At 50.7% G+C, this 12133-nt stretch overlaps 2 protein-coding genes across 2 annotated transcripts; both read right to left on the bottom strand.

Annotated features, from left to right (window-relative positions):
- Nucleotides 1-3451: 3451 nt before the first annotated feature.
- LOC137829304 (WEB family protein At5g16730, chloroplastic-like) lies at nt 3452-3910 on the bottom strand. Its single transcript, XM_068636108.1, has one exon. The coding sequence runs from the start codon at nt 3908-3910 to the stop codon at nt 3452-3454; it is 459 nt and encodes a 152-aa protein (XP_068492209.1).
- A 6706-nt stretch (nt 3911-10616) lies between these two features.
- On the bottom strand, nt 10617-11915 carry LOC137829305 (uncharacterized). The gene has a single exon (XM_068636109.1). It carries the CDS (start codon nt 11913-11915, stop codon nt 10617-10619), a length of 1299 nt encoding a protein of 432 aa, XP_068492210.1.
- Nucleotides 11916-12133: the final 218 nt, after the last annotated feature.

A 12133-nucleotide genomic window follows, 5' to 3' on the forward strand; every position in this document is an offset into this window, starting at 1 on the left:
AGAGAAGTGCACAGCAATCGTAGCGATGAGGAGTCCAACGACGGTGAAGGAGGTGCAGCAACTCACCGGTCGGTTGGCAGCATTATCCCGGTTTATGTCCGCTGGAGGGGAGAAAGGTCATCCGTACTTCCAGTGTCTTAAGCGCAACAGCAGATTCCTTTGGACACAGGAGTGCGAGGAGGCCTTCATCAAGTTGAAGGAGTACCTGGCAAGCCCACCGGTCTTGCGTAAACCACAAGTGGGCACCCCTCTCCGTCTATACTTTGCTGTGACAGAGAGAGCAGTCAGTTCAGTCCTGGTGCAAGAGCTAGATCAGGTTCAGAAGCCTGTGTACTTTGTGAGTAAGGTACTGCAAGGCCCTGAAACAAGGTACCAAGCCCTCGAGAAGGCTGCCCTGGCGGTGGTATTTTCAGCGAGAAGACTCGGACATTATTTCCACAGCTTCACAGTAGTGGTAATGACAGATTTGCCCATCCAAAAGGTGCTAAAGAAACCAGACGTAGCGGGAAGGATGGTCAAGTGGGCGGTGGAATTGTCAGAGTTCGACATTCAGTACGAGCCCCGAGGACCGATAAAGGGGCAGGTGTTCGCCGACTTTGTGGTCGAGCTGTCGTCAGTCGCGACACCTTCAGAAGGTTTAGACTTCCGATGGGTATTATCAGTGGATGGCTCCTCCAATCAGCAGGGGAGCGGCGCTGGGGTCATTTTGGAAGGCCCGAACAGAGTATTGATCGAGCAGTCCCTCCGCTTTGCCTTCAAGGCTAGCAACAATCAGGCGGAGTATGAAGCCCTGATCGCAGGAATGTTGCTAGCAAGAGAAATGGGAGCAAGAAGTCTGGTTGCTAAGAGTGACTCTTTGCTAGTCACCGGGCAAGTTACAGGGGAGTTCCAGGCGAAAGATCCCCAGATGGCAGCTTACCTGGAATACGTACAGCTCCTGAAGACGTCCTTCACCGAGTTTGAACTAGTTCATGTGTCGAGAGAGCAAAATGCCAGAGCATACCTGCTTGCCAAGCTGGCCAGCTAAGGCAAGGGGGGAAAACAGAGGACCGTCATTCAGGAGACCTTGAAGGTACCGCGGGCGTTCGTGTCAGACAACCAGGTACTTCAAGTGTACAAATCGATGGAGCGTCTGACGATCGGTCATCGTTCACTGACTCAAGAGACGTTGAAAGCACCGAGGGTTAGAGCGCGACCGGCAAAGACCGATGAGGCGATGGAAGTCTGCGTTTTTAGGGAGCCCGACACGTGGATAACACCATACCAGTTGTACTTAGAAGATGGTGTACTGCCACTTGACCCGACAGAGGCAAAAAGAATAAAAAGGAGCTCGAGTAAGTTTACTTTGATTGATGGGAACCTGTTTACATTTGGGTTTTCTCATCTTGTGCAGATCTGTGTGTATGGCGAGCAATGCACTAGACTTATGTCAGAGCTACACGAAGGGGTATGCGGAAGTCATGTAGGTGGTCGCGCTTTGGCAAGTAGGATCCTCCGCACGGGGTACTACTGGCCAACGCTGAAGGAAGACTGCGTGAGGCATGCTCAGCGTTGCAAACAGTGTCAACTTCACGCAGACTGGCATAAGGCACCTCCCGAGGAGTTGAAGTCCATCCATAGCCCGTGGCCATTTCACACATGGGGAATCGACATCCTAGGACCTTTTCCCCTGGCGATAAGGCAGATGAAGTTCCTCATCATGGTCATCGAGTATTTTACCAAGTGGGTGGAGGCAGAACCAGTCGCGCACATCACCGCACAGAAAGTCGAGCACTTTGTCTGGAAGAACATTGTTTGTCGCTTCGGAGTACCCAAGAGGCTGGTCTCCGACAATGGCACCCAGTTCACAAGTCATCAGCTAAGGAAGATGTGCGAGGAGTTAAAGATACAGCAGGATTTCGCCTCGGTGGAACACCCACAAACCAATGGGCAGGTGGAGTCAGCCAACCGAGTACTGCTCAGGGGGCTGAAGCGAAGACTAGAGAAAGCTAAAGGAAACTAGGCAGAGGAGGTCCCCAGAATCGTATGGTCCTACCATACCACTCCACAGTCCAGCACCCATGAGACACCCTTTAGCCTTGTCTACGGGACAGATGCCATGATTCTCGTGGAGATACAGGAGAGCTCCCCCAGGTTTTTGAATTTCATTGTCGAAGAATCCAACGAAGAACGAAAGGTGAATCTCGACCTACTGGACGAAGTGCGAGAAGAAGCCAGAGTTAGTGCTGAAGCCGTCAAGAGAAGAGTAGAACGGAGGCACAACTCCAAGGTGAGACTCAGGCGTTTCCAGGAAGGTGATCTGGTGATGAGAAAGGCGCATCAGAATGAGATGGAAAACAAGTTGTCTCCAAAGTGGACAGGTCCATACAGAGTGGTCGAGGCATTGGAGAATGGAGCTTATCGGCTGGAAACTCTGGAGGGAGGAGCAATCCCTGGAACGTGGAACGCCACCCACTTGAAATTTTATTTTAGTTGAGTTGTAAAGTAGTTGCGTTCTCGCGCTAAAGACACACTCAGTGTATATACTGAAAACATTTGAACAGATAAGGGGGCACTCTTTTCCCTAAGGAGGGTTTTTAACGAGGCCACCCAATGAAAAGATTATCAGCATATCAAGTGTGCGAGAGTTTCAAGTTAAAATCCTCTTCGCCCCAGGTGCGAGTGCAGGTGATCGGTTAGGCCTTATTCGCCCTAGGCGCGAGTATGGGCGCTAATATAAGTCCTCCTCACCCCAGGCGTGAGTGCAGGCGACTAGGGTTTGAAAAGCCAGGGGTGCTAGTAAGACCAAGAGAGGGAAAGGAAGGATTTCGATAAACGTCCTTACCCACTTGGCATATACTAATATTGGCCCAGTAAAGCTCTTAGTTTAAACCCTTCTCACCCCATGAGTGAGGCAGGGAAAGATCGACCCGATCCGCCCAAGGTTGATGACCTTGGGGAAGGTAAGAGGGGCTATCGAGAAACACTCTTCTTCCCCCAAAACAAGGCATCACCTCTGACGATCGATGTCAAAATCCTCTATGCACTTAGCGCTAGAGCGACAGAGAAGCAAGGTGAAGACCGAAGAACGACGACTGATGAGTTGTTGGTGGATATGCTAGTGGGTAGTGCCTTGTCGGTGGAAGCTTTTCCAAACAAGTTTTTACACAACAAGCCGAAGCAGACAGACTATGCCTAGTCAGTCATCTAGTACGAAGCTGTGCATAAGAATTGTTAAAGACAAAGCTAAGGGAGTTGTTAGTCGTGATCAAAGTAGAGGCCAAGATCAAAGAGTACATATCGCGCTAAACCTAAGCTAGTTAACAGTTAGTCGTGTGCAAAAAGAAAGATGAAGCTTAAGAAGATACGAGAGAAGAAACATATAGCTGAAGCAAGTATATATTCACACCAAGGTCTATACAAGTCTCAAGTACAAGAATTGTGCAGAAATATGAAATTACAAGAAGAAAACTCAAGAAGGAGGAATGAGCTTGCCATCTACCACTTCGTGGTAGATGCTGAACTGCGTAAGGTCCAAATCTGGAAGAACGCAACGAATTTGCTCGAATGCCAGCTCGAACCCATCAGCAAGGGCGTCAGCACCCACGTTCATAAGCTCGGCGTTCTCAGCTTCGAGTTCTTGCTTTGAAGTCTCCAAGGCGTTCTTCTCAGTGGTGAGGGAAGCAATGGAAGAGGCAGCATCTTCCAATTCGCCCTTTGCTTCGGCAAGCTCGACCTTCACTACAGAAAGCTCGCTCACTGCCTTCTCAAGTTTCTTCCCCCCATCAGTGGCCTCCTCCTTGGTAGACTTGAGATCCTCCGCTAGTTGTGAGTTCAGTTGGCGTAGGGAGGAAGTCTCAGCCTCCAGGTTAATTACTTTGCTCCTCAGCTCCACCACTTCGCTGCCCAGAGTATTGACAGCTTGCCCCATCAAGATCTCAGTCTTGATGGTCTCCTAGACCTGTGATAGGTACTCTCTCCTGGATTTTTCCACCATATCCCTCATCAGGGCTACGGACCCTTGGGCAGCCTCAAAGTCACTCTGCAGTGACTCCTTGTCGTGCTCAAGCTCCTTGACCCTCTTCTCCAGGACCAGTTGCTTGCGGTGCTGGGTGGAAAACTCTAGGGAAAGCACTATCTGCTTAGCCAAGTGCGTGTCCACCTCTTGCCCACTCCATTCGAGAAGCTCCCGGCTGCGTATGAAATGTCGAACCAAGGCAATGACTCGACTGAAATTTTCATTGCTAGCACCAGAGCTGCTTGGCTGCGAGCTGGCCTCACCACCTTCAACAGTAGCAGCAGAGGTTGGCGGTGGTGGTGATGCAGGAAGTCTTGAGAAACCCCCCGGGTGGGCAGAATCACTCCCAGCAGGTGGAGTGGGTTGACCAATAGCTTGGCCCGCTGGGGGTGGGGGTGGAAGTGATGCTGGAGACGGAAGTTGGGGCGTTGGAGATGGTAGGCGCTGAGGGGAGGGGGAGGAAGTTGGTGCTGGGGCAGGTTGAGTAGGAGGAGGTGGGGGTGAACCCTCCTCGATCTGCACCACTTCGATTTCCCCAGGCCTAAGGGATGAAGCCCCCCAACCTCTTGGTGTTTCCTCTTGCGATGTATAAGAGGAGAGCCAGAACTCTCCTCCTCGGTTGAGGGGGTAAGAGCAGCAGCGGCCGCAACAGTTGCGGGAAAGGCCTTTACTAGCCTTCTTCTCTTCTTCTCTGGCTCAAGGCCTTCAGCTAGCGCGACCGAGAGAGGTGGAGCCGCGATGGGCTCGGTGGTAGAGGAGGAAGAACCAGTCCCCTTGGCACCCCTGGTCCGGGCAAGCTCCAGTAGTGCCCTCCTCCTATCTTTCCCTGAAGTCATGTCTACATTAAGGGTAAAAAGAAGAGTTAGATGGCATAATTATGCAAGTGGATAAAATGTTATGCAAGTATGCATGAGAGTGTGCAAGCATTCTAAGAGGTGCAAGAAGAAGAGCCTACCTATGTACTTTTTCAGAGACACCACATCAAACTCGTGTTTGATGAGAAGGGTTGAGTTATATTTTGCCCCTAGGAACAACCTACACAGCTCGCGCTCGTAGGGAGCCATGGCTTCAAGGCCCCGGGGCTTCTTAAACTCGACTCCAGGAACCCAATAAAGGGGAAACCTGCCTTTCCACTAGGTAGCAGATATCATGTAGAACCTGCCTTTCCAATCTTTAAACGAATGCTGGTATAGGCCCAAGATCACTCGTCCAGCAACTCCATTCAGGCTGACCCAAGACCTATCCCCAGGGTTCTTCGCCTCGAAGAAATGTAGGAAGACGTCTACAGAGGCGTTATGCCCAAAATAGTTGCAGAGGATCTCGAATGCCCGTATGAAAGCCCAGGCATTCGGATGGAGTTGGCAAGGGGCGACGTTCAACTCCATCATCAACTCCTTCTCAAAGAAGGTGAAAGGCAAGCGCAGCTTCAACCTTTTGAAGATGGCGGAGTATATGAAGGTGAAGGGCACCCCATTGGTAGCCCTATCGTCCACGCAGATTGGCATCCCTCGAGGAGGAATGCGTATACGAACGTTGAAATCATTCTCCCTGTCGATGGCGCAAGAGGGCTCATCAGGGTCGTTGCTCAGAAGTGTTTTGAGGTGGCCTTTCGGTAGTTGAGTGGAAGTTTTGGCCAACAATGCCAGGGGAGCCCAGTCATAGACCCTGGCGTTGTCCTGATAGGAAGTTGCATCAGGTGCAGGTGACGCTGGTGCACTTGTTGAAGGCTGTGCACCAGAGGATGAGGCGCCCATGCGAGCAGTTTGCTTCAAGCGAGCCATTGCGAGATAACTGCAATGGAGGAAAGCAAAAAGTCAGATGAACAGAAGAAGAGGGAATGATGAATGGTTCGGTGAAAAACAGAGGAAGGGAAGAAGAAAGAAAGGTCCAGGCGAAGAAGAGGAAGAGGGAGAAGTAGAGAGTGAAGTGAGAAATGCAAAAAACCCTAGCGTGGGTTGAGAAGAAGAAAAACAGAGAAGATGAGTGCATGGTGGTGAAAAGGGTGAGTGCAATCGGTGAAAAGAACCTAAATGGATCAACGAAGAAGAAAAGTCATACCTTTAGATGATCGCGGAAGGTCTTGAGGTAGAAAGCTTGAAGAAAGTTGGGCGCGCAAAGAAGAGATTTGAAGTAAGTCTGAGAGTTGGAGTATTGAAGAAGATAATGAAACAGTGAAGGCGCGCGCCTATTTGAATAAGGGAAGCATTAGCGACACTCCACGCTGGCCGTTGATGCGTCCACGGGTCGCGAGATTAAGGGAGGAAGTCATAACGTCAAAAGGCAACACGTGAGGTGGCACGTGATGTGGCCCCACTTGCCACGTGGACCGAGGGCGCGACCACTTAGTCTCTTCGCTGAGAACGAACTCACAGCTCAAGACTGGGGGCTTGTGATCCGGTCGGTCATCGGTAGTCGATGACGTCAGCAGCAGATAACCACGTGGACCACTCGCAGGGTGACACGTGGATCAGGTGGCAGAGAAATCAGGGAGGAGATCACCCAGAACGGTGATCAGTGGTCAGTGACCGAGTGGCCACCGACAGATCAGTTCCAAGATAAACACCTGGGGGGAGCGACGCCACATCGGTAGTCGATGACGTCAGCAGCAGATAACCACGTGGACCACTCGCAGGGTGACACGTGGATCAGGTGGCAGAGAAATCAGGGAGGAGATCACCCAGAACGGTGATCGCGAGAAGCGACAGATCAGTCATCGGGGTTTCGTGTTACACGCAGTTAAACTGGGACTGAGATTCCCAGCGAGAGCGTTACGCATGGACCTCGCATGATCATATCTCAGAGAAAGTGGAGCTGCTCGCCGGTAGAATCGTGCACGAGAGTGGCCTGAGGGAGTTAGTAATCCGGTCAGTGATTGGTGACTCTCTTAACCCATTACGTGCATGACATTGTGAAGGGGAAATCGTTTAGGCAGAGAGCAATGCTTGGTGAGTGTGCCTAGTCCAGCCACACCTGGTATTCTCCTGGGAGTGTGCGATTCACCCAGATGTAAGAAACACGCTAAGTTAGTCCGCAAGGGAATAACTTAGGCGCACAAAGAGATGCGCTAGAGCCCTTCAGGTAGTGACATGTGTACGGTTAGATGTAAGTTGCATGCCTCCACGTGTCACCATCTGAGAGGGGCGCGACCAAGATAAAGGTGCACTCCGCGTCGTGAAAGGTACACACAGAAAAACACACACACACGCACCCACGTTTTTACTGGATGTGGTACGTTTTCGCACAATAGCGTAACAGAATTCTGACACACGCAGAGGATAGCGTAACAGAATTCTGTTAGGCACAGACACAGAGAGAGATATTCAGGGATATTTTTTTTTGGTGGTTCTGTGACCTAACTTGAGCGTCGGAGTGCAAACGGCCGCTAGAGGCGTCGGAGTGCAAACGTCAGAAGATCACCTTGGGCCCCGCGAACGTGTTTGGGATAACTGCATCCAGAATCTCCTGCGAGAAGGGAGTGGAAAACTCCCTTGGCGGGGAGAGGTTCTCCATCTCGTCATGTTCACGTTGCCCCCGATTATTCCGCAAACCCCGGCGCAACTCCTCATTTATACGTTGGAGCTCTTCATTCCTCTCATGCGAGGCTTCGAGATCTGCTTGCATGCGTTCCTGTTCCAGCTTCGACTCCGCCATATCATCTTGCAGCCCCAGCATTATCTCCAGGACCTGTTGCATAGACAGTTCCGCTGGGGCCGCGCGTGCAGTACTTCGTCTTGTGGTGGCCATTTTCACGGTCTCTTCAAACCTCCTCCAACGTTACTATAACTTGATAGATCTTCTCAAACTTGCGATGGGACTGACGTTTTATATCGGCCCCACGGTGGGCGCCAAATGTTCTGTCCGGTTGACCTGGGACGTCTTCGTGCGCGGCCTCAACCGTCAGCTAGGGACTCCTTCCCACTGGTTACCTGTGGATTCCTGCAAAGAAGGACAAAAAGGGGCGCCCTAGCGGCCGTTTGCACTCCGACGCTCAAGTCAGCCAGCAAGAAACACAAAAAAAAAACTGAGCACATCCGTATCGGAGCACCGCTTATGGCACTCTGAAGGTGGTAAAAAGGAAACTGTGTCTAGTGTGTCCTTCTCCTTCTAGCACAGATCTTTCCCTAGTCCCTTGTGCATAACCTCAAGGCTCGAGCAAGCAACTAGAGAGTTTCTGGGAAATTTGCCAAAAGTTCCAACCACGTTCCCAACATTCTCGGCGCTATTTAAACTACCCTAGCATTTAAAGCGCCTTAAAGTGCTTTTAATTATAAAACGTAACGCATTTAATTAGCTCGTCTAATTAGAAAACGTAGCGCATTTAAGACGTTGAAACGCTTGGGAGCCTTTATAGTACCTTAAACGCTCGAAACATAAACTGTATTAAATGACTTTAATTACCTGGTACCTGACTAAATGGTGTTTCTAATCTGACCTGGCTGTCGTACACATGGAGGGCCTCACAGCGCCATGACCCCATCTGGGGACGTTTCTTCGTGTGAGTCCTCCTGCTTGGGAGTGCTACTGCGCAAGGGGTGACCTGTTGGGTGCCAACTCATGCTCCCAATCCTCTAGTCACTCACTTTGAGAGCGTATCTGCCTTCCTTTCGTACCCTGTGCCTAGCTACCTTGGGCGTGACCCTCCTCTTGAGTCGTATCTGTCCCAAAGGCGTCTCTGGGGCGACAGGGGTACTTCACGAGTCAGGCTGCCCTACACTGGTGCTACCACTATGGCCTTGAAGCCACCTTTGTCTTCTCTTCATCACTACTCCGGATTTATCGGAACTCGAGGCCTTCTCACGGCGTCGCTCCCTCCATGGTCTTTCTTACCCATGGGTATCGGGGAACCACATTGTGATCGCCTTGTCTTAGTTGGGCGACGCCTTCACCTAGGCGACGCCTTATGTTGACTTTGACCTTGACTTTGTCAACGCCCGGATACGGGACGGTACAGTCGCTTTGGGGTGCCAAGGCGTCTCATTTCAGACAATGGCACCCAGTTCTCGAGCTAGCAGTTGGGAAAGTTGTGTACAAAAGTAGGAATCAAGCAGGTGTTCGCGTCAGTCGAACACCCCCAGACGAACGGGCAGGTCGAATCAGCAAACAGAGTTTTGTTGAGAGGATTGAAGCGCATATTAGAGAAGGCTAAAAGGGCATGGGCAGAAGAGGTGCCAAGGATTGTATGGGCTTACCATACCACGCCTCAATCCTCCACCATGGAGACACCCTTCAGCTTAGTGTATGGATCGGACGCCATGATCCCAGTAGAGATCCATGAAAGCTCGCCTCGTTTCCTGGGTTTCGTGACGGAAGAATCCAACGAAGAAAGGAGGGTGAACCTGGACCTGATAGACGAGGCTAGGGAAGAAGCAAAAATTAAGGCCCAGGCCGTGAAGAAGAGTGGAGCGTCAGTACAGCTCCAAAGTGAAGCTGCGACAATTCCAGATGGGTGATCTGGTCATGAGGAAGGCCCACTCCTACGAATTAGAAAACAAGTTGTCTCCCAAGTGGACCGGACCGTTCAGAATAACCAAAGTCAAAGGGAATGGTTCGTATAAGCTAGAGACTTTAGAAGGGAGCCCCATCCCACGTAGCTGGAACGCGACAAATTTAAAGTTTTATTTCTGTTGATGTTATTCCAGTTGAAGTCTGTAAAGGGGACACTCTTTTTCCCTCCCGGGGGTTTTTTAACGAGGTCACCCAAATAAAGGAAGGAAAAGTTAAAATATTTTTGCTCTATTTTTTCTCTCATTCGAATCTAAGATCAAAGGTTAAAGAAACAAAGACGAAAACTTGAGGCGCCACCAAGATAAGGCGTCGCCAAGATGAGTCGTTGCCAAGTCAAGGCGCTAAAATCTGGGTGCCTAGTCCTTGATCAGGGGTTAAGGGATTCCTTCAGAACACCCCCTCCTCAAGTATGAACAGCTAGCCCCAGTGTCTGATGTTTAGAACGTTACACCTTGGTGTTTTTAGACATTCCATGGACGATACGGTACTATTGTTTAGACCTCCCCATGGGCGTTGGCACCAGAGCGCGACTTTTGTCCCAAAGTATTTAGACACGCTGAGGATGCCCAGAGCAGGTCTCCCCTCGAACGTAGACACCCAGCACAGGTAGGATAAGACCTCCTTGCCTTCGAGCGATGTTGAGGCCACAGAAGAACAGATAAGTCCTCCTCGCCCTTGAGCGATGTCGAGGCCAAAGAAGAAGAGACTCTCCTTTTCATCCTAAATTGATGAGAAAGTCAGTACTGCCTTCGGCTACGAGTGCCTTGGGCCCCAGAAGGGTAAGTAGGAAGCAGGTTGAAGATCTCACAAGTTCAGAGGGAAAAAGAAATTCGAAGATTAAGAAGAAGAAGCGTAGAAGCGTGAATCATCAAAGGGTGTGCCTCACGCCTTAAGAAGAAAGAATAAGAGGGAGAAATACGTTGAAGGCAAACACCAGTTGGGCCTTTGACGTAGAAAGGAAAGCAAATAAAAGCGCAAGAGAAATTGGAAGCACGTGAGGATAAAGTTTAAAATAAGCATATAAGCACGAATCAAGAGTTATAATTACAGATGAAAGTTCACAATAGTTGCAAATTTAAGCAAAGGTAACTATGAGCAAAGAAAGGGGGAAGGGCTATTCTCCAGAGGCCTCCAAAGGCACCAGCTTGCCGTCGACCACCTCGTTCAAGGGGCTGCACCCAGAAACGTCGATGCCTGGGTTCGCACAAGCAGCCTGAACAAGGGCCTCTGCGAACCCCTCAGCGAAACTGGTAGCAGACTCCCCTACCAGCTTCTCTTCAACAACTTTGAAATTGGCAGCTTGAGCTACCATCTCTTGGTCCTTGAAGGCCAAGGCAGAAGTCAACTCTTGGACTTTGGGTTGAAGGGACTCGTTCTCAGTGGTTAACCGGGAGCATTCATCAGTTTTGTTCGCAAGGGCGACCTCAGTCTTTCCCAGTGACTGCTCCTGATTCACACAGTGATCCTCAAGTTTCTTCTGGTAGGCTTTGGAAGTTTCTACAACCGCTTCAAGATCAGCAATTTTTGTGCGAAAAGGGACCACTTCATTAAGAAGCTCTGCCTGGGCTTGAGCCACCTCGTGCAGCCGTTTATTGGACTCCTCCCTTGCCTTTTGTGCCACCCTCAGGGACTCTTTGTAGGCACCCTCTTGACGCCCCCAGTGGGCGGCTAGCCTCTCTTTCTCCTCTTTGAGCTTCTCCTGCCCCTCTTTCAGAGAAGCAACTTCTTTCTCCAGAGCTTGGAAGGCAGAAGCTTGGGCGGTTTTGGCCCTGGACATGAAGAGGGACAAGTAATAGTACATGCTCTCCCTCTGGGGCTCTTCAGCTTGGCTGCTAGCAGATCCCAGGCTCAGAAATCCCCTTAATGACTCCTGCACTGATTGGGGAGGGGAAGTGGCGCTCGGTGGATCCTCGCTTAAGGAATCCGCCCCATGAGAAGAGGAAGTAGCAGAGGTGACCATCTGAGGGGCATGTTGGGTCCTTTGTCGTTTGAAGACTTGCCCCTCAGCAGAGTCCTCATCATCAGAAACAACCTCCACCACCCGCTTGCCCTTGTCAAGGGGGGCTGAGGAAGCACCCGCCTCGACCAGCGCGAGAGGCACGGCTGCGATGGGAGGTGGAGAAGCTAGGTTTGTTGGATTCGTTGGTGTTGTTGCAGGTTGAGGTTGGGGGTTAGGAGAAGATGGAGGTGCGGAAGAGGTTGAGGGTGGAGACGCCAAAGCCCCATCTTTGGACTTCAGTACGTGGGCCAATCGCAACCGTCGTTGCCTATCCATTCTAGAATCTACACCAAGAAAGACAAGTATAGCAGAAGTTAGGCACAGGCTAAAGTTATAATGCAAAGGAGCAGACCAATCAGGCATCAAGCAGGAATTCAACAGAAATAAAGGCCAGAAAGCTACAGAGAAGAACATTCATACTTATATAATTAGCTAGAGCGTCGGCATTGAACTCTAGACTTATCAGAGTGGCGGTCTCGAAGCCCCCCACACTGGTCAGGATCTGGCAAGCCTCTCGATCGTTCGAGGGCAGTTCATCCAGCGATTTGGACTTCATGGTTTTGACCTCATTCACCCAATACAGGGGAAAACCGTCAAGGGCAGAGGGGTCGTAGTCAGAGCAGCAGACTTTG

Source organism: Phaseolus vulgaris, chromosome 7, assembly GCF_000499845.2.
Source record: "Phaseolus vulgaris cultivar G19833 chromosome 7, P. vulgaris v2.0, whole genome shotgun sequence".
NCBI lineage: Eukaryota > Viridiplantae > Streptophyta > Magnoliopsida > Fabales > Fabaceae > Phaseolus > Phaseolus vulgaris.

Coding starts and splice junctions, on each gene's coding strand:
- LOC137829304 (XM_068636108.1), bottom strand. CDS start 3,910: ATGGGGCAAGCTGTCAATACTCTGGGCAGCGAAGTGGTGGAGCTGAGG.
- LOC137829305 (XM_068636109.1), bottom strand. CDS start 11,915: ATGTTCTTCTCTGTAGCTTTCTGGCCTTTATTTCTGTTGAATTCCTGC.